We start from the raw sequence: 23,118 nt of genomic DNA on the forward strand, positions 1-23,118 counted from the left end.
CAACCACTTTTGTAAAATAATCACTGGGATGTTACAGCCTATTAAATGCACTTGTAACAGATCTGACACTGTTGTGCTTGACTCTGTAATTCATTCCAAAAATCACACATGAATTGACAAGGAGTTGATATAGTCTTCAACAATGTAAGTCTGAATTTTGCCAACACCAGAAGCTGCTACAGTACACAAAGACCTTGGTTCTGTCATAAATGGAAAAAAAAGAGAAACAGATATATAGCAAGGCATGGTTTTAAATCTGAAAGCAAGAAAACAGAATTGTATCTCCTTAAGAACAAAAGGCACAATAAAAGGCCCTGAGGTAAAGAGGCCACCATGGTTTTTTCCAAAATACTACAAATTCCATGTTTTTAATCCTTGAATTCAAGTGCAACCTTATAGCCATTTGTCAATATCTACTGGCAAGGCAAATCAGTTATTTTGAGGCATTTACCCCAAATCATTCAAGAAAAAAAAAAGTGTGTCTAATAACAATAAGGACTTGAGTGCAGGACATGGACTGCTACTCTGTATAGATTAGCTCTGATTAAATTAATCTTTACAATTTTGCGTACTTGAGTGATGCAGTTTAAAAACAACCAAGACAAAAAAAAAAAAAAAATTAAATTCATAATACACACTTAAATAATTCAAAAAGGTGTTAATTAAAAGATCAATGACGCTGTCTTACATTATGACTGCCCAAACCTTTGCCATTTCTAAAACTACCACAAAACAACTGACTGTCTTTAGGCTTAGCTCAAATCCTGAAGGTCTAAAAAGCAGTCAATCATTACAATAATTTCAAGAGAAATTTAAGTGTATAAGACAGTTAGCAAACAAAATAAAACAAGCCATTAAAATGGGTGAATAAATCATTAGCCTCAATTACAATCTGTTCCAAGAAGCATAATTTTAAGCATTTTTCATTTTTGAGATTGAGATCATTTTCCCTTTTCTGCCCCTCTCTGTTTTTCCCTATTACAGTACAAATGTGCAACATGCAAAAAAAGAAGGACGGAAAGACAGCGCAAATTAAAATCTAAATTAGGAAACAAATGGAGGTACTGTATTATTTGGTCTGTAGAGAACAAAAATTCAAAAAGTAAAAGAAAAAACAGTCAGTTTAATGTAGCCCTCTATTTAGATTTGGCACTTTCCTTAATGCAGTTAGAGGATTGCGCTAGAATAAGTGAAAGCTGAAAATAAGGGTGTGAAGAGAAGAGAGGAGCGGCTAGAGGCTGAGAGATGGAAGAGGGGATGAAAGAATACACTGTACAGGTTCACCAATAAATTAGGTACACCTAATGTGGTGGATATAGTGCCACATCAAGATGCGGAGGAGAAAAAAAAGATCCTGAGGGTGTGTAAAAGTTGAGTGAAATTTATGGGCACAACAATGGAAGGCTCAGATAATGGCGTTAGTGCCACGAAGGCCGACCCCACGGGCAAACTGCTCCAGCAGGCCTGAGATGGCACCGGAGGGGCTTGGAGCAGACGACTTGAGTCCTACTGTAGAGCTATAGGCTGCGAGGAACAGCTCCCTCACTGCCTCCAACCTCACTTGCCTGTCAGGTACAAATGTGCACCTACCAACAAAAAAAAGAGAGAGAGAGGAAAAAAAAAAAAAAGACAACTCAATATATATATAATATCAGAGGTTGCGCTAAACTTTAACATTGTCCATCATTTTGATGGACAGGGTCGTAAAAATTGCGTCATAATCTGTTATTACCCGTCATTATAATTTTCATATTTTAATTAGAATAAAACATTTAATTGCTTTTATTTTTCTTCACATTTTCATTTTTAATCATGAACCTACAGGACAACAGCGAAGTGTTTAAAAAAAACAACAGAATACGCTAGGGCTGGATAAACAACAGCAACAACAAAAAGATTTCTAGATTTTAATAGATTCTCATTTTAATGAACCAAAATTGATTCTTAAAATCACAATCGATCTTTTGGTCTATGCTCTTTTCAGTTGATGAATAAACAGTACATAGTGTGTCTTCCTTCCAAAAAAATAGCAACAGGCTAGGCTTTGTGTTACTTTTGATATAAAACAAAGTCTCAGATTTCAAATTCTGTCTATTTCATTAGGAAATTCAAGCAATAAATACCGTTTTGGCGCTCTTTAATGTGGCGTGATAGATCGTTGTAGCTTCTGTGTACTCGTCTGTGCGTAATCAAACACATAAGTAAACATTCGTGACAGTTTCGTTTTTGTTTTGGATCCGCTACATTGGAGCGCACTCGCCACCAACTGGACAGGGGTGGGAATTACAGCTACAATTTTACAAAATATCACCGTCAGTGTAATCCAGTGGTCTCAAACTCAATTCTTGGAGAGCCACAGTTCTGCACAGTTTAGCTCCAACCAGCTCCAACATACACCTGCTTAATAATTTCTAGTAATCCTGAAGACCCTGATTAGTTGGATCAGGTGTGTTTGATTAGGGTTGGAGCAAACTGTGCACAGCTGTGGCCCTCCAGGAATTGAGTTTGAGACCAATGGTGTAATCGGTCAAAATGACAAACGACATTCAGATTTTTCCATCACTGATAAAAAAAATTCCGTCAATGACGGATAATTAAAAAATCTGAATTCACATATCTTTAGACCTTACAATATCATAAATCTTACAATATCATAAATTAACATAACAGATGTATTTATGGCTTTAAAATATATTATTTAAAAGTTCAGATCATAATATTATTAGAATTATTATTATTAAAGTCAAATTTAAAGATGTTCACTTCCAGAACAAAAATTTACAGATAATTTACTCACCCGCTTTTCATCCAAGATGTTTGTCTTTCTTTCTTCAGTAGCAAAAGATTATGTTTTTTGAGGAAAACATTTCAGGAATGTTCTCCAAATAGCGGACTTCTATGGTGGCCACAAGTTTGAACTTCCAAAATGCAGTTTAAATGCAGCTTCAAAGGGCTCTAAACGATCTCAGCTGAGGAAGAAGTGTCTTATCTAGTGAAAGGATTGTTATTTTCTTTAAAAAAAAAAAAAAAAAAAAAAAAAAAAATTACAATTCATATACTTTTTTACCTCAAATCGTTGTCATGTCTAGCTCTGCATGTTGTCTGTGTATTCCGGTTCAATAGAGTTAGGGTATGTCGAAAAACTCCCATCTCATTTTCTTCGCCAACTTCAAAACCGCCCTACATCGCTGTTTTACCTTTTTTTTTGTAAAGGGCATTTGGTCTTCTTTGCACGTCCACTTTGTAAACAATGGGTCGGTACTACCGCAGCGATGTAGGACTATTTTGAAGTTGGAGGAGAAAATGAGATGGGAGTTTTTCAACCTACCCTAACTATCTTGAACCGGAATACACAGAGTATACGCAGAGCCAGACAAGACAAGCATTTGAGGTTAAAAAATGTGTAACTTGTACACACTGAATTGTAACCATTCGTTTCGCTAGACAAGACCCTTCTTCATCGGCTGGGATCATTTAAGAGCTCTTTGAAGCTGCATTTAACATGCATTTTGAAAGTTCAAACTCACAGGCACCATTAAAGTCCACTATATGGAGAACATTCCTGAAATGTTTTCCTCAAACATAATTTCTTTACGACTGAAGAAAAAAAAGACAAGAACATTTTGAATGACAAGGGGGTGAGTAAATTATATGGGAATTTTTGTTCTGGAAGTGAACTTCTCCTTAATAGTGACCACTGGTATCATTTAAGATTGCACAAAAGCAGCAATTTCTAGAAAATTCTGTCTGGTTCTTTCTCCTACATGAGAACTGACATTTATTAATACTAATAATAGCATGATGCTAATGTGATAAAGAACAAGAATTGTTTGGTCTCTTTGTTTTTGGATTTAACAAAATATTATTCCTATTCCTACCTATACAATTTTATTGTCAAATTACAAGAATATTGTGAAATGAGTTCAGGTTGGGTTGAAGTGTGTATAAGACTCACATTCGTCCGCTGGGACCCTCTTCCTGGAAGCTGAATGGAAGAGGAGACTCTGAGGGCACTGGGGGAAGATCATGGATGCTCCCACATCCCGAGACAATCTGCCAACTGCCATAATCTGTAGACAGTGAGGAACCTGATCGAGCATATTCCACCACTGGCCTGAGATACAGAGTGAGATTCAATGTATTAAAAAAGATGAACAGAGTAAGAAAAAAAAGATGGTTAAAGAAGACAAAATAAAGCTCTGGTTCTTCTGTACTGAAAATTATTAGTGAAGTGTGTATTTGTCGACAAATGTCAACCTAAGTATATCTTATCATGCACACTACACAGACATGATCACTGAACAGAAAATAGCACTACAAAATAAACTTTGCAAGTACTTACCTCCTTCCTGGGACAGCTAATGGGGTGCTTCCTGTCCGTGTAACATTTTGATCTGAGTGGTTGGATGAGGAAGAGCTTGAGGACTTAAAGGACCCCAGAGGACTGGCCTCAGTGATTACATTAGGTGTTCGGTCCTCAGAAGTGATTGGTCGGTTCCAAAGCGCAGAATGAGAAGGCAACGGCATGCCTTTCCTCCTGTGATAAACACTAAATAAGTCAACATCATTTTAAACAGCAATTGTCAAGTCAAAAAAAATGTATTCACATACAAATGTGGACAAGAAGCTAAAAATAATGGCATGGCTACTTTTTTGTGACTCGAGATATATACAGTATGCTGATAGTATCTGAGTGCTGTTTTTCCTCAACCTAGCAATCTTATTATTGGTCAGTGCGCACAAGACCCATGTGTAACCACAATCTCCATCTGGCTACCAGACTGATCCTGCCAGTAACATGTGCTTGTCTTATATAGCTGCAAGTGCATTCATACTAATAAGGTGCAATTAAAGGTGCTTGTTTACATTTTGTAAACCTTACCCATTAGAAGCCTGCGGTCCAGCGGTAATCAGGTCTGTAGCTTCTGCATGTAGACTAGAGGGAGCAGATGTATCTTCTGTGATGAGAGAGAAATCACTGCTCAAACTCGTCACACTACCCCGATCTCTGGACTCTGAGAGAGACAGAGACAGAAAGAACGAATGTAGTATGACATTTTTAGTCTACTTAAAAACAAAATCTATATTGCTGCAGGGGCAACCACAACCAGGTTGACTGCACCCAATTGATTTTGTTTGACTAGTAAGATCTTGCAACAGGGGTGCTCCTAGAGGGCCACTGACCTGCAGAGTTTGACTCCAACTTTAAAGAACAATTCACAAATAATTTACTCACCCCCTTGTCATCCAAGATGTTCATGTCTTTCTGTCTTTAGTCGTGAAGAAATTATGTTTTTTTGAGTAAAGCATTTCAGGTTTTTTTTTTTTTGAAGCTGCATTTGAACAGCATTTTGGAAGTTCAAATACGGGGCACCAATTAAGTCCATTATATGCAGAAAAATCTTGAAATGGTTTCCTCAAAAACCACAATTTCTTTACGACTGAAGACAGAAAGACACGAACATCTTGGATGACAATGGTGTGAGTACATTATTTGTAAATTGTTGTTCTGGAAGTGGAGTTCTCCTTTAATAAAAAAAAACACCTGAACCACCTAATTAAGGTCTTTAAACTCATTAGAAACTTAAGGCAAATGTTTTGGAGCTGGCTGTAGCTTAAATTCTGCAGGACATTGGCCCTCCAGGAGCAGGATTGGACAACCGTCTTATAATCACTTGCATAAAGGTTTGTGAATCTGATGCTTGACCACTGTAATCAGAATATTCACTGAATTACTCATATTAAGAAAGGTAATTTCTGAAAAATTAGGGAAAAAAAAAAAAAAAAAAAAAAAAAACTTACTTAATTGGCAGAGGTCATCAACTGTGAAGTCAGCATCTTTGAACTGAGAATTTTTCTTCTGTTACAGTAATAGAAAACAGAAATAGGAAAAGGGACATTAATACTGCTGCATATCTGGGTCCAAAAAGCATTGAAAAAAAAAATGTAGTAGAACAGAATACATTTGTCCCCAAAATTAATATATCAGTCACTTCACTATGAAACTGATATATATATATGTATATATATGAAACACTATGAGAATGTTGAACTTACAACCTGCCCTAATAGTTGGAATCTGATTAAATTTTAAGCAAAATAAATAAATTGGAATTGATTTTTGCTGAACAATTTGATGAATCAAAACTTTGTGTTTCACTCTAGATAAAACATGCAAAATTTTACACCAATCAGATCAGGGAGGAATTAGATGTTTCTTTTCATTTATCTAAAATGGTGACAATACATACACCATTTGATTCAGAGGTCTAACATCAATCTGGGGTAAATCTCAAATGTGTAAAAAAAACTGAATGTTTTGTTCATATGTTATACGGGTTATTAGGCCATGCTTACAACTACTCATGGGCGTGTAGAAGTCATGCCGAATTCCAGTGGTGGGCAGTAACGAAGTAGTTGTACTTCGTTACTGTACTTAAGTAAATTTTTCAAGTATCTGTACTTTACTGGAGTAGTTTTATTTTGAGTAACTTTCACTTTTACTTCACTACATTCCAAAGCGTAAGATCGTACTTTTTACTTCACTAAATTTCATAAACATATCGTTACTCCTTATAATATATCACATGCTCTGAGACGCACAAGCGGTGTCTGATTCATGAACAAACTGATTCTTTTCAACGAACCTGTTAAATTGATTCGCCAATCGCACCAAACGATTCATTCACGAATTGGAATGATCCGATTGCAGCTGTTCTCGAGTCGACAACTCATTGATTCAAATGATCCGTTTAGAGCGAGACTCCAGTCAACTGAATTCACAAGTAAGAACCGGGAGATCTTGTGCGCGCGCGCGCGCGACTGATGCTGCGAAAAGTAAGTTACTAATGTCGAATTTTAGGATTAATTATTATAACTGAAATCATATTTAGGTCAAAGCTGTCCCTTGTTTGTGAATTACATCTGCTGTAAAAGGTGATCTGTTTAAGCGCACTGAAATGCTTGAATTCAGACACATCAAAAACGAAAAATTTAAATAACAGCTTAAATAAAATAACTCATGCACGTTCATATTCCTCGCTGATGTAACGTTAGCAGCTTTATTAAAATGCTACGCATGTAGCCCTACGTGACGTCTGTTTTTATATTGTTTAGCAATAGCATAAATTTTTATATTGTTTGGATCAGCTGGAGTAGACAGATATAAATGTTTATTAAACCATACTGAAAATAAGTAAATATTGTTAGCTGATGCTAACTGTCTAGCTGCTTGCTGGTGCTAAGTTGAGATGATTTTTAGATATAAAGTCCACATATTTTTATTCATCCACCTAGATAGATTACATCCGAGGGAAAAAGAAAGGGTGTCATGCTCAGATCATGGTAACTACAGTAATTATTAAAGTAGGAAGTGATGCTCTCTGGGGGCATTTGGCCAGGGGTGTTTTTACACATACAATATTTTAAAGGAAAAAATCATTATGAAAATATAATTATATTTTCCTTAAAATGTTCTTGCTCACTTCAGGCCTTATTCTCATGTCATATATAACTGTGACATTATGCAAAACAAGCTTTAAAACACTTTTTTCTTACTGGTGAAAATATGATGGTCAAATCTGTTTTCTCTCAGGTACACTGCAAGCTTCACATTGAATATTACTACATCACTCTCGTCAACATAGTCCATATCAACAACAAAAATGTATTTTTTGGGAAAATCCCAGGTATTTTGAGCAGTAGGATTATAAAAAAATATGTGCTAATAACATTCAATTAAGTAGCCTATATAAAATTGCAAAATAAATCTATCAGTACTTTTTTACTTAAGTACATAACAAATCGGGTACTTTTGTACTTTTACTCGAGTAAAATTAAAAGAGGAGCACTTTTACTTTTACTCGAGTAATATTTTATTATATGTATCTGTACTTTTACTCAAGTACTCAACTTGTGTACTTCGTCCACCACTGCCGAATTCAAAGTTCAACATGTATTGATAATTATTGACCTATGGACTCCAAACAATCTTCCTGCACCATTTTTTTTAAACTCTGGCAAAAATCCAAGGACTCGTTTGCAAAAAAAAAGAACTTATTGCCCTAGGAAATGTTTCTGTCGAAGCAAAGTTGTTCTGGGTGAGAAGGCCTATAACTAAGATGTACATCAACAAAAGCTAGTAACTCCAAAGATATAAGGCTCTTAAGTCTGTTACTTATTTTAAGGCCATAATGCTTTATTTCATTTTATTTATTTATTTATTTATTTTTTTGCAATTAGTGATCTAGGGATTCAAAAAGAATGTTTGCAATGTTTTTGCTTAGGAAAAAAAAATAGAAATAGTTGGCAAAAATACTTTATGCCATATTTAATAGTAAATAAAAAGTTTAACCAACACCACTGGTTCTTGAGGCAAAAGTCTGCTCTGCAGAACATAAAACCATTTCAGAAATTTCCAGTGGATGATTTTTTTCCCCAACCTTTTTTCAGAGACCTACAAGAATCACATAAGTCAACCAATGTCTCTGTAAAATGCAGAATTTAATGTAAAAATTAAAATGGCTGCTGCTTAATATGGTTACAATAAGCACACTGGGCTTATGAAATAAAAAATAGTTTAACTTCATATCCCTTAACTATCTCCAACTCTTTATGCATATACTTTTTAAAATCGAGGTGAGAGCTGACCTGTGCTAAAATGACTGGTTATTGCACCATATAATAAAAAAAAAATACCCTTATAACCAACTACATATGGTGCAATGAAAGAGGATAGGTAAACTTCCAGCAATTTAAACATAATAAGCGAAATTTTTGCATGTTTAAACTAACAGAAAAAAGATTAAAAATTAAATTAAAAGAAAAGCTTCTTAATACTAATTGGGTTCAAAGACTATTTAAACACTATCAAAATTATTTCTACACATACTCATGAGACACAAAGACAATTTTTGCGTTTAAAATCAATAAAGTTAGATAGCTTACCTTTGTTTTTTTATGACAGAAAATGTGTCACAAACAATATGCTTCAGAAAATTGAAGCAGAAAAAGAAAATCTAGAAGAGAAAATATAAAAAAACTGATTTTATATAAAAAACACTTATGTGCAAAAAACACACAATTCATCTGCTATAGAAGGCTGAGCCAGGCACCTACACATGAACAATCTGCCCAGAAAATCACTGATTCTTGAGACATGGGACGAAAAATGTCCGGCAATTTTAACTGCTTTTAGGTTTAAAAATGAAAATATATATTTTCAACTATAAATTTTACAAGGGATTAATAATATAACGTATTTAACACAACTGTCCCATTATTATATCAAATCTATGATACTTATTGTCTTCTCACTACATCAAAAATAGTGTGTCCACAGAGAATCAATCGTTCATAAGCAATATTTTTAATAATGAAAAAGAGCTTGTTTTATCAAAAGCAACACCTTATAATATCTCATATCAAAGCAAGGTTGTTTTTAAAAAACACATGCAAGTTTCATAAAGTTTCCAAGTTGTGTATCCACTTTTTTTTCAACACTGTCAGAAATTCATTAAAATGTATCAGGGAATATCAAGGGTAGCTGTCACTCTAACAAACCCCCTTGCCAAATTCCATAATACATCAATATCAGACAGGCTCTTGCAACCGTTATAGTTTTATAATATTTTAAGTCCTAACTTTAAATATTCCCTGTGTTACAACCATGATATCTAAACATGATCTTCCAATTTCTGAGGAAATTATTTGAAATGTTTAGATCATTTTATTCTCATGAAGTAGGTTCTATTGGCAAAATGGCTACTACATGAACTCCATTTGTTTTGTGAAAGAAATATTTTATTTGTCTAAATATTATATTTGTCTAGGAACTGTTGGTCACATGTGAAAATGTAAATCTGTCTGCTAACATGAGAATGTGTTTTGAAATGCTAAAAACATCTTGATTGCAAAATAAGTGATGGCAAGGTAAAAGGCACATTTTGATAAAAAAAGAGAAAAGTTGAGGTTGAATCAAAGTATAGCTCAGTACATGTAATATACAAAAATGTAGTTTCATTTGTCTGAGTTTTATTTTTTCAAAATTTCACCCTGTTTTGTCCCCCTTCTCAAGAATCAGTAAGGTGCACACTAAACAATAATTACAATCTAAATCACATACATTGTATTCCATTCAAAAGTAACAGATATTCCTGGCATGGGTATTAAATATGTGAAGTCTCACCTCCTCCCCCTTAGAGAGCCGATCAGGCAGCATGTGACTATAGAAAAGAACAAAAATTAAAAATTGAGAAAATAAAAATCTCACTGGATTATTATAATTAATGGCAAAAGAAATGTTTAGAAACTAATATTTCCTACTGACACTACAGCAAAAGATAGAAATAACTGGCTTAAACCCATTTTTATTGGTGAATATACTAATGGCCTAAGACTTCTGCACAGTACTGCATGTTCTGTGCTTATCGCTTACAACTCAAAAACTGCTTAAAAAAAGCTTATGTGCCAAACTTTTATTATTGGTACTTTCCTAGACACAGATGTGTAATAGAAACAGGAATTAGACTAACCCAAAAAGAAACCAGTCATATGCGATAGTCAAGTAAAGAATCTCAGATGGTTCCAGACTGGCATGAATGGCACCATCCTATAAAAATTTAAAATGAATGCAACACAAAGAAAAGGTAAAGAACGGAATAAGGGAGAGAGAAGAAATTAAGATATTTAGCAAGGTGAAGTGAATAAAGACATAAAATGAGGACATATGTAATGAGAGACAGAGGAATTAATACTTGCCGCCCACAAAGAAAGTCTGAGCAGAGATACAAAGAGTGGCGTCCTGTCCCAGCCTGATATACAGTGCACCAGTAAACCGTTCTCATCTGCAGGCCACAACACTCCAAATAGTTATCCAAAACTATACTGACAACACGTTTTACAGTTTGGTGCAGATGTGTGTGAAAGTGCAGTAATTTACCGTCAGAGTTGATGATGTGTAGAAGCAGTTTCAGGTAGTTCTGAGTCTGCTGCACCAGGTCCCATGACTGAAAAAAATGAAGACAAAGATTACAAAATTTAACAACATAAATGTACATACACATCATAATCAAAGTCTGTGGATCACCATCCAGCATTTTTTTTATTAACCCTGGTCAGACTATTAACCATCAAGCTACACTGTTCATTGTGTCTAATTAACGATTATTTTTCAATTGAAGACACCCAAAACTGGTCAATGTAGTACTCTCACTCCAAAAATAAATGTTTAATATATATTTTTATATATCCGTATACATTATATCATGAGATCGGTAAGGTCTGTGCATTAACATCAATTATTAATCTATGTTTGACAGAAATGTTAAAGTTTAATCTCAAATTATCTAAAAAGATGGAGAAACTTTGCAGGTAGTGTAATCTGCAAAAGTGAGGCCAACCACAGTTTAGATCGAGCTTGTGCCATTTCCTTAAACCCAGTCAATTCCTATCTGTCTAAAGGACAGTCAAAAAATGTATGAGAAACTCTGAGTACCTGATATTCACTCCAGTTGATGTTGAGGTTTTTTGTAAAGCAAGCAGGGATTGTCAAAGGAGCATCCACATAGTCCTATACACAATCAAAAGTGATGATCAGCGAGAAAAAAAAAAAAAACTACTTACTGAAACAGTTTCTGTTAAACGTCTAATAAAAGCAAAAAAAATCTGTGTTTGTGTTTTTGGTATGGACCTGATTCCAGTTGAAGACAAGCCCTTCTGCTGTGTAATCTCTGTCTTTATATTCCCTGAAGAATTCACATCCTAAACACAGGCGCATGAAACACCTAATATTACAACTACAGTGTAATGATTATTGCCAGTGAATAAGTAAACAGAACAGAAATTGTTTTTTAAAATGAAATCAGCATGAAGAAGATCTATACCTGGATAAGGCACAGAGAGTAGGGTGAAGTCAGCATAGCGTTGGGCTTTGTCCACCTTTTCTGAGGAAGTCACACTGAAGACAAAGACAAGTTGTAAAGAGAGAAAGAGATCATGTTACTATTAAGATGCATTTGAAAAATGCAAAACTCCACAGTATAACCTACAGTATAATAACTACAAAGCTGTCCAAAATCTCAGAGCTAGTCACTATCATTAAACTTTAAAAACTTCCTTAAGTAAATGCACATACACTGTCGTTCAAATGTTTGGGACCAGTAAGAAGGAAATCTAAGAAGTCTCTTATGCTCATCAAAATTCTATTTATTTGATCAAAAATAAAGAAAAAATTTTTAAAGAAAAAATATTTTAATATTTTTAAACTTTAAAATATAAAGCTGAATTTTCATCAGCAATCACTCCAGTCTTCAGTGTTACACGAGCCTTCAGAAATCATTCTAATATGCTAATTTATTTTCATTGTTGGAAACAGTTATGCTGCTTAATTTTTTTTTTAAAACCAATGATACTTTTTTCAGAATTTTTTGATGAATAAAAATGATAAAAGCACAGCATTTATTCAAAATAGAAATATTTTCTAACAATATAAGTCTTTACCATCACTTATCAATTTAACACATCCTTGCTGAAAAAAAGTATTAATTTCTTTCAAAGAAAGAAACCCCAAACTTTGACTGGTAGTGTATACTGTTATAAAAGATTTCTATTTTAAATAAATGCTGTTCTTTTTAATGTTTTATTCATCAAAAAATGTGTTACAGGTTCCAAAAAAATAAATAAATAAATAAAAAATTAAGCAGCTCAACTGTTGGAAACATTGATAATAAATCAGCATATTAGAATGATTTCTGAAGGATCATGTGATACTTTTAGGACTGGAGTAATGATGTTGTTCAGCTTTGCATCACAGGAATAAATTATATTTTAAAGTATACTAAAACCTTGATGAACAGAAAAGACTTCTTTAAAAAAAAAAACATTAAAAATCGTACTAATCCCAAACTCCTGAACGGCAGTGTATATGTACAATGAAAAACAGACCCAAAAAGACAAAGGTCCACATCCAATTTATCAGAGAAATTTAATTTTATAAGAACTGTCTCTTAGTCTCACATTTATAGGACAAATAAATTACAGTAGGCATAAATTTGTGTTCCAGTAAAACATTTTTCACTTAACAAGTTTTTATTGTGCTTTTGTTTTTCTGTATTATCTGTAATTTAGTTATTGTCCTAATGGGCGCAGAGTCAGACAAGCATGTTTATTTTGGTTTATCTGAATTTTTTACCACACAATGTGAAAAGCCTACATTATTTGGGACACAGCATTCGCTAAAATTCAGAGATGGCACCATGTAATTTCTAAAAAAAAGCATTCTAACATGAATGTAACAAAGTTCACTCACTTGAGGCCAAACTTGACCTTCTTATTCTCTACCATGAGGTCACAGATGTAGCGTATAGACAAATACTTCAACAGCTTAATGTCAGAGCCCCTAACCTTATCAAACAACTGTGAATCATTATTCCTGTAGAAAGACAAAAAAAGACCAGAATAAGAGAAAGAAAAAAAAGATGATTAGAAAACAAATATTTTCTCACAAAACACACACAAAATCAGTTCTGTCACAATTCACAGAAGCATGCCAGAACCACTGTTAAACTACTGATCTTAGTTTATACTCTCTGTATAACTGAAACATTTGGCTCCTTGTAAGATTGTGTTCCTTGCCATCTTATCTTACCGAACTGCACAGTCATCCTCCAGAACCTCTTCAGCATCACCAAAGGTGTCATCTGAACCCCCTGAAATAGTTTGAGATTAAACCTAATGCAATCCATTAAGTGATGTCCACAGCTACATCTACATGGCCCACAGTTTAAGCTCTCTTAGTAAATGATTACAGCTTAAGAAGTTCAGACCATGTAATAGAAATGTTACAATAATCAAGGTACTAATCAATGGATGTAGTTTAACCAATTAAAGGGGTCATCGGATGCTAAGTTCACGTTTACATGCTGTTTGAACTTTAATGTGTGTTGGCAGTGCATTTACAAATCTTCCCTATAATGATAAAAATCCATGCAGTGGTTTTTAATTAATCTGTAAAAATAATATTCCCTTTTGCAAATTGGGCCATTTTCAGATGCCTGTCGTTGCTGCGTCACACCCACAGAGGCCGCTCCCATGATAGCTGATTGACATGAGCATCTTACCTAAGATCAGTTGTCCAACCTCCATGTTCTGATGCCGGAGCAGGGATGTAAGTTAGACAAGAATTGAGCAATTGAGGTGTTGTGTTGCTGGATGTAATAATAAACGTAGTGCTCGTCATTTATTCCTGACCTATGAGCTGGTGAAGATGCAGTTGATTACATTTGTTTGTGAAGGGAATGCGCCTCCTGATCTACATATATCCGTCTATGTTTGCGTGAATCATTCGTGATTCAGCTTCACTTACAGCAGAAGTGAGTATAAGGTTTTTTTTTTTAATGAATCTTTGCGATCACCTTTCCTAATAAAGTGCTAGTTAGCAAGTTTAGCGGCTAAATGCAGCTAAAGTAAACAGGCTCGTCAATTCACAGAAAGAAGAGAGGGGCGGAGCGAGCAGAGCTCATTAGCAATTAAAGCAGCCTAGACCAGAATGGGATGATTTTTGCAGAGCTGATTTTGGCAAGGTAAATAGGTGTTGTTTTACACTACCATTGAGAATTTTTAACCAAAGTATATTATAGACTTTTCATTAAGACCCTAAAGAATCATATCAACTTGTGGAAAATGGGCATCCGATGACCCCTTTAATATTACAATCTGAAATTCTATCTTGTAATTTAGGGGTGTCCAACCTTGTCCCTTCACGAGCAATATTGGACACCCCTCTTCTAAATTGTACACATATAGGTCTTTATTAATATCTTCACAGTTCAGTTTGAAGTTTTGACTGAAGTTTTGCCTTTGCTACATGGTTTTGTTTGGGTTGTGCTGTTAGAGACAGATATTTCAAAAAAACAACAACAACAACAACAAAAAAAACTACTGCCAAGTAGGTGTTTGAGCTGGTTCAGTGAATAGATCTGAGCCTATGTCACAAACACTGCAATATTTTCAAAAATGTTTCATAATATCATCTCAGACAATCATCCAGGCAATCGAGATAATAAAAGGAGGAGGATGGAACAAGCTCAACACAAAACAACTAGGTTTGTATGAATTTATGAGAGAAAACAGATTTTTGCCACTGACCACAGATGTCTTAAGGCCTCAAGGCTTACAAACCTAAAACTCTGTCCTGTTCACCAGTGGTGGATGGCTTTAAAGGAGAAGTCCACTTCCAAAACAAAGATTCACATATAATGTACTCACCCCCTTGTCATCCAAGATGTTCATGTTTTTCTTTCTTCAGTCGTAAAGAAATTATGTTTTCTGCATTTTTCTTCATATAATGGACTGGTATGGTGCCCCGATTTTGAACTTCCAAAAGGCAGTTTAAATGCGGCTTCAAACAATCCCAAATGCGGTTGTAAACAATCCTAGGCGAGGAAGAAGGGTCTTATCTAGCGAAACGATCAATTAGTTTCATTAAAAAAATACAATTTAAATACTTTTTAATCTCAAATGCTCATCTTGCCTTTCTCTCCATAAACTCTGTGTATTTTGACTCAAGACAGTTAGGGTATGTCGAAAAACTCCAATCATATTTTCTCCCTCAACTTCAAAAATCATTTCAAAATCATCCTACATCGCTGCAGATGTTCTGGCCCAGTCTTTGCAAAGTGAACATGCAAAGAAGATCAAACACCCTTAACAAAAAAGGTAAAACAGCGATATAGGATGATTTCGAAGTTGAGGGAGAATATGAGATGGGAGTTTTTCAACAACAAAAACAGTCCACGCACAGTAAGAATAAGTAAGAGACAAGACAAGCGTTTGGCATTAAAAAGTATAGAAATTGTATTCTTTTTATTAAAATAACCGATTGTTGCGCTACATAAGACCCTTCTTTCTCGGCTGGGATCGTTTACAACCGCATTTGGGGTCGTTTGAAACCGCATTTAAACTGCATTTTGGACGTTCAAAATCAGGGGCACCATACCAGTCCATTATATGAAGAAAAATGCAGAAATGTTTTCCTCAAAAAACATAATTTCCTTACGACTGAAGAAAGAAAGACATGAACATCTTGGATGACAAGGGGGTTACTTGAGTTAAGTGTCATGTACAAGTGCACAATGTCAGTGGGGAGATGAAGAGTATGAACAGTATTCAGTACTGTACAGTGATCAATTGTTTTTTTTTTCCCTTCTGGAAATTCAAACTTGTAAGGAGTCACTCAAACATAACACATTCCGTCTGCTCTATTTTTGCTACTGTTGGGGAAATGTCTTTGGCATCTGCACCACATCTCATGGTATTTTCAGAATCTTGGAGCATGCTGTGTCAAGTTAATATTTAACAACTTTTGATACGTCATTTCAATGCTGATACAGTATGTAGTAGATAACTGCTGATATAGTATGTAGTAGCTAACTGTAAAAGCTGTGAGTGTGTACCTGAAAAAATGTAGTTGTATCCAGTGCGTCCATAAAGTTCGCCCCAACCTGCTAGTGTGGATGATCGACACACATGCTACAAAATGGAGGGAACAAAAAAACAGTTTAAGGTTACTAAAACAAAACCAGAAACACAGGCCCCTGGTTAAGCTAACTACAGTGGAGTCTGGAAGCTTATTAGTAACTCTTAGTATATTATACCAACCTTCAAAGTCAAAGGCTGATAGTCCAGAACTCACCACTGTTATTGACACTATGATTTGTCTACTATATATCCAACATATATGTCTAACAGGGGCATGTGTAACAAGTATAAAATAGCAGTCTACCAAGAAAAAAATGAAATAGCAACAGAAAGCATCAAGTAGTCCAAAAAACTATTATGTGGCGAATCATTCATGATCCAGCTTCACTTACAGCAGAAGTGAGTATAAGGGGTTTTTTTTTATGAATCTTTGCAATCGCCTTTCCTAATAATGTGCTAGTTAGCAAGTTTAGCGGCTAAATGCGGCTAAAGTAAACAGGCTCGTCAATCCACAGAGAGAAGAAAGGGGCGGGGCGAGCAAAGCTCATTTGCATTTAAAGCAGCCTCGACCAGAGTGGGATGATTTTTGCAGAGCTGATTTTGGCAAGGTAAAAGGGTGTTGTTTTACACTACCATTGAGAATTTTTAACCAAAGTATATTATAGACTTTTCATTAAGACCCCAAAGATGAAATAGCAACAGAAAAAATGAAACAGCAACAGAAAGCATCAAGTAGTCCAAAAAACTATTATGTGGCAAGATGTTTACTGAAAAATTTTCCATTTGATTGTGGCAAGATAGTTACCTTTCCATTGTAGAGGATGACTGGACAGACAAATCTCCCTCTACAGCGAGCCATCTTACTACGGTTCACCAGATCCTGCAACTTACTGATCTGCACTGTACTCTCAAAGCTGAACAAAGATAAAGAAAAAGAAAAACATTTAAAAAATGTACAATACACTGGTGACAGACCAATATGTGAGCTGATGTTTAACCATTCGATACACAATAACCCAAGACTTTGCCCACATGGCCAATTAACAGAAGTAGTCATAACAGGTACAATGTCAACATTATAAAAAAAATGGCATGTATTCAGATTTAATTTACAGATATGAGCCTGTTCTTAACAGATGTGGCATTACTATCAGTGAGATAAACCAAGTTACATTCAACAAAGTAGATCAACATTTTTATACCAGTAATTAAAGGTGCAATAAGCAATATTTGAAAAACTCATTTGACCATAGTTTCGGACAGAATCCCAAAACACACTTGTAGCCAATCAGCAGTAAGAGGCTTGTAATGATAAAGAGAAGAGAGTGCTCAATTTGAGTGCACAGGACGGATATTAGCAGATCGACTATAGGGAAGATAAAAAAAAAATAATAATAATAATAATAAAAAAGAGGAAAAAATCGGAGGAACAAAACTTTAAAAAGTAGGGTTACGATCAGACAAGAGGAAGGATCCATGTAAATATCGGACCAACTTCCCAGCACTAGAGCGAACTCAATTTCAATATGCTTGTGTGTCATCTTCGCTTGTTTCCACAATTCACGTTATGCCAGGGTTGTGTACATATGTGTGGGCTGGAGATATCAAAATAGGGGCGAGGACCTGTTGGGGTATGGGCATGTTTGTTTTGGTGCTTTCATATATCATCATCGTCTGGCAAAAATCGCTTAGTGCACCTTCAAACGATATTACAATTGAGTTGATGAGTGATGAATCAAAGTACTAGGGCTGTAACGATAATCGCACGATGTCGTGACTTTACTACTAATCAAAGTACCGGCTTCATTGACTAAACGCGCCTCACGACATTGTGCGATTATCGTTACAGCCCTACAAAGTACGTAGGCAACTTGTGTTTGAGTAGATAAACTAAAGTTCCATGTCTTTGTTTTAACATGGAGTTAACAGCAATAAATGCAGACTACTATAACGGCACTTTATAATCTCAGATTCTTAAAACAGCTTATCTCTCAAGAAAGCCCCAAATTCATCACATTTAAAGTTGACAAAAATGTTCAAATGGTATCTGGCTAATAGCTCAAAGAATTGTATTGTTTAAAATGGAAGACTGTATTGTTTAAAATGGATTGGTGCCATCTTAACATGTCACAATTGACTTAGTTACATTCAGCTTTTTTGCAATTCCTTTTACGTTTTTTTTTTTATTATATCCGTCACTACCATTGACCTCCAAATAAAATCAACAAGTTCATTACAATTAATTCTGGTACCAATATTCAAAACACTTCTACTTGGAAGCTTCCATAAAAATCTAGTTGATATGTGGTGTATGTTTCAACTAATATGCAGTGCTTAAACATTTACTAGAGCGTAAATTACTAAATCTTCAGGCCCAAAACTAAGCTTTTAACTTTTGCACAACTGGTGCAACCAGCCCTCGGTAACACATAGCAAGAATCAAAGTATATGAATTTTGTGAAGGCATGTGTCATTGGCAGTGCAGAAATATAGTAATTAAAACTACACTGATAATGTTCGAATGCACTATAAAAATCATGTGATTTTTGAAGAACCTACTTTCAGAGAAGCAATGTTTTTACCTCTCTTTATTGTTGTCTGAACATTCATATTCCAGAAACACAATCTTCCGCGGGTAGTGACCACACACATCCCCATTGGTGTTGTGGATGATACTGTACTTGTAGTCCCGGTCAAACAGCTCCAAACATCGCTTCTCTATTCTGTCTACCTGAAAATACATATAAAACACATACAATTTTAAAAGCTTTTTTTTAAAAAAAGCAAAAAATAAATAAATAAAAAATTCTGAAGAAAAGCAAAAGCAAGTTCAACCCTCTATGTCAGCAACATAAAAAAAATGAGACTCCTAACTAAACTTATTTACTTTTTTAAATTTTAAAATATAATCATCATCAGATCAGCACCAAAAAAGTTTTTTTTTTTTTTTTATAAAAAATAAAAATACCTCTTATGCACTTTTGTTTGTAGTGTTATATCATCACTCATTTTATCACTCACTTACAGTCTTTTAAAATCATTTATCTGTTGTACCATTGTGAAGCATTCACACTGATTTTGGCCATATTTTTATCTCTATGATATAAAAAAAACTTATATCTTGGCTTCTGAAGTGAACTGTACTATTAAATAGTTTTTCAATATGGGTTAGCCATCTTTATTTAGCAAATATCAATGCTAAAGGTCAGTGTATTCACATTTGCAGTAAAAGTATTCTAATTTTGAGTATACAAATCAGTTTAACTGTGCAACCAGTTTAACAACTACTGCCTGTGAAATATGAGAATGGTTATGCCATTTTGACAGACCCTGCATTATTTCCCTGGACTTTTATCATCTCGGAACTCATGTCCTAATGTTAACCACAACACTGAGCCACGGTGCTCTTGCATACAATACAAGTTCAAACCCAAAAATCAGCCTGTTATTTCACAATATCTGATCTACACCATACCTTCTATACAGCCGTTTGCATTTACAGCTCTGCATTGGTATGTTTCTGTCATTCTGCAAGTTGCAGGCCCCATATGGGCACCCCCTTGAAATTCATAGGGTGACACATTTGTCATTATTGCTTTCAGACAGAAGGGTGTTCACAAGCATTCCCTTTGAGGATGCTATGCATCCAATCACAATTACTGTGGCCTTTATAGACAGGACATATAGTTACATTTTTGAAGAGGTGCACTTTAGGTTACAGAAAAGTATAAATCATTGTGGGTATTTTTAAGTACTATGATGATGAATCAGAACACCAGCATTGTCTCTCATCCTTTTTTCCCTCAATGAAATTAGCATTAAATGTTAACTTAAAAAAAGGCAAAATAAAGAAGAATATGTCCAACATGTATTCATTTTTTTCTCTGCTTAATCTGTGATTGTGGAAAGAAAAGACTCATGACTCATGAAACCAATTTCCCTTTGGAAGTTCCTTAAAGTCACATGAGCTGCTTCAAGTAGCTGTGCCTCAAAACCAAATTAATTTTCATATCTAGATAATACTGCTATCACAATGAAGAAAAATGCTTAATTAGGTAAACCTTATTATGTAACATTATGAAGTAATAACATTAAATATTATTCATTTTTACTTACACCACATGACATTTTCAAAGTCATTATTAATATTACACTGTTAATTAATTAATTAATTTGTTTATTTATTATTAATTTGACAATTCTATAAACTTTTTTCACAACCATATTAAACCAATATGAATACAAACTACGTTGATATGAATTTGGCCCGTGTGTTAAATTAGACTTTTCCCCCTTTTTCATGGACACTGTCATTGACCTATTTAACAACTTTGCATTATGGGAAGGAACTGACTGATGTTTGATGTTTTCACTCTTACCGACGGGGTGACCTCCTTCGCTCTGTACTGACTCTTACAGAACACATATATCAGATCGGTTATCTCCTCGCTCCGGCTAGCCATCATCGAGCCGTCACCCGCCTTCTGCTCGATTCGAACTCGCCCTTCCTTAAATACCGCAGCTCCCTGAGGCCGAGAGGATCCTCCAGGCCATCCCTTCTGGGCAAGCTTTTTCCTCACCGCCCGCTTTAAGGCGCCGGGGCCGGAGCCGGTGACGCGTCCCGAGTTCAGGGTCCTGGCGAGATGATTCCCCTCCACAGTACTGGTGATCAAAATAGCCCGGTACCGACAGGACTATACCACACAACAAGGACTTCAAGACTTCTCACCGCTATTATTTCTCCAATCAGCAAAAAGAAAGAGTTCTGTAATTCATTTATAATGAAACCCTCGTTTCGGTGTGTCTTTCCTTTTCCAGCACTCACGTCAAAACACCGCATCCCACAAAATCTTAACACCCGGCCACCAATCACAGGAAATCCGTACGATTTTAAGTCTTCACACGTTTTTTATCCTTGAGTTTGTAATCAGCTTGATTTCGATTTGGAGACAAAACATTCAGTGTTGTTTACCACACCAAAACGATCGGGTGTGTATAAACGGATACAAAAGAGCGGTTTGTAATGTTGCAATGAAATCTATCCGTGTTGGATACAGCTAAGGAACTTTAACCAGGGCCAGTAGTAAACAGGAAACCGATGTGATCATGTGATCAATACTTCCTGAAAGGTGACGTCAAGCTGTCGCTGGGTTGTCTGCCATTTCAGCTCAGAGCGTTTGCTCTTGTAGAGGTTTAAATTAGTATTAGATTCAGCAACTGATGACTGTAAATGTGGGTTCATTAAAGAACAGGCATTAATAATAGATATATTTTTGATCTAATTGCCTATTCTTACCTTTGTAAATATTTAATTATTTAGATTTGTTTTATGATACAGCTCTTTATTTAATATTAGGGGTGTGACGAGATTTTCTTTAACTTTTCTTAAGAAATCCTCGATGAAATATATAGGAAAAATAGTCTGTTATTCAACTGAAAAAGACAAAATGAAAAAAAAAAGTTGTAGGTGCATTTTGAACTTCCATTTTAATGAATTATATGCAGTAATAAACAACATTTAAACAAGAGCTTTACGATTCTTAATAAATTGAGAATCCCAGTTGTTTTTAATAAATTGGAGACCATGATTCTCTCACAATTCTGGAGAAAAAAAGATAAAACTAAAAAAGAAAACTAAGCAAAATAACGTAATTTAGTGGTTCTGACAAATTGCTTAAGTCTTTTAAAAACGTATATTAATTTAAACAAAAAAACATCAATGAAGGAGTCAGTGTCTAACTTCATTAAGACTTGTTTGACTAAAATCTCCTGAATGAATGATTCAATGGCATACTTTTTTTAACGAACAGTTGTCGCCACCTCCTGGCGAAAGAGGATAAGCGTTACAATACATACAAGTGTTAAGATACTTGCTGGTAGTTTTGATGCTGGGATGCTGGTTTAAACTAGTCCTTAGCTGGTTTATGCTGGTCCTTTGCTGGTTTATGCTGGTCCTTGACCAGCAATATGACCAGCATAAACCAGCTAAGGACCAGCATAAACCAGCAAAGGACCAACATAAACCAGCCTCAAAACATACCTAACCAGCATCCCAGCATCAAAACATACCTACCAGCATATGCTGTTTTTTTTCACCAGGGATAGGCGCGTTATTTGAGCAGTCTCTATTTTTCCAGTGAGCATGAGTAGCGGTACACGAGCGGAACGCACATTCATAGAGCGGAATATTGAGCAGAGCGTCACACCGCCCAGTGACAGCGGCTAGAGGAGAGTGAAACTGCGCGCTGAACACTGTGCCATATATATAGTCCTATATTATACATACATATAATACTCATATAATGTAATTAAATACAGTATGTGCTGCACAAAAACATTTAGCCATACTTGCAAAACATTTAGCCATACTTGCAAATACGGTGGGTTCGTTCAAATTTACTTTTAGAACGACTGTTTTACACACCTAAAAATATGCACCATTAACCCGCTAAATCATGACAAATAGTCACATATCAGTAAAAGGCTAATATTGAATCAAATATCAACATCAAACATCATGTTCTTTGCAGATAATTCATTACGATGACATAAAATACTGTTATTAATTGTACAGGTAAGTTAATAAAAAAGTAATACATTAGAGCATGATTTGTGAAAACGACATCTCCCAACGTTCCATGC

General features: G+C 35.1%; 2 protein-coding genes across 2 annotated transcripts in view; both read right to left on the reverse strand.

Moving 5' to 3' along the window:
* setd5 (SET domain containing 5) overlaps window positions 1-23,118 on the reverse strand; it is a 195,018-nt gene that overhangs the window by 68,545 nt on the left and 103,355 nt on the right. The gene's annotated exons all lie outside the window — the stretch shown is intronic.
* Window positions 467-21,581, reverse strand: mtmr14 (myotubularin related protein 14). Its single transcript, XM_051112245.1, is given in 19 exon segments — window positions 467-1,586; window positions 3,956-4,114; window positions 4,343-4,537; window positions 4,883-5,015; window positions 5,803-5,857; window positions 8,943-9,017; window positions 10,187-10,223; window positions 10,533-10,609; window positions 10,759-10,844; window positions 10,940-11,006; window positions 11,495-11,569; window positions 11,690-11,760; window positions 11,883-11,956; window positions 13,307-13,429; window positions 13,646-13,706; window positions 16,452-16,527; window positions 17,282-17,390; window positions 19,059-19,207; window positions 20,856-21,581. Coding segments are annotated over 19 exon segments (1,890 nt in total). The 5' UTR covers window positions 20,943-21,581; the 3' UTR covers window positions 467-1,405.

This window comes from Labeo rohita, chromosome 6 (genome assembly GCF_022985175.1).
Source record: "Labeo rohita strain BAU-BD-2019 chromosome 6, IGBB_LRoh.1.0, whole genome shotgun sequence".
In the NCBI taxonomy this organism is placed as follows: domain Eukaryota; kingdom Metazoa; phylum Chordata; class Actinopteri; order Cypriniformes; family Cyprinidae; genus Labeo; species Labeo rohita.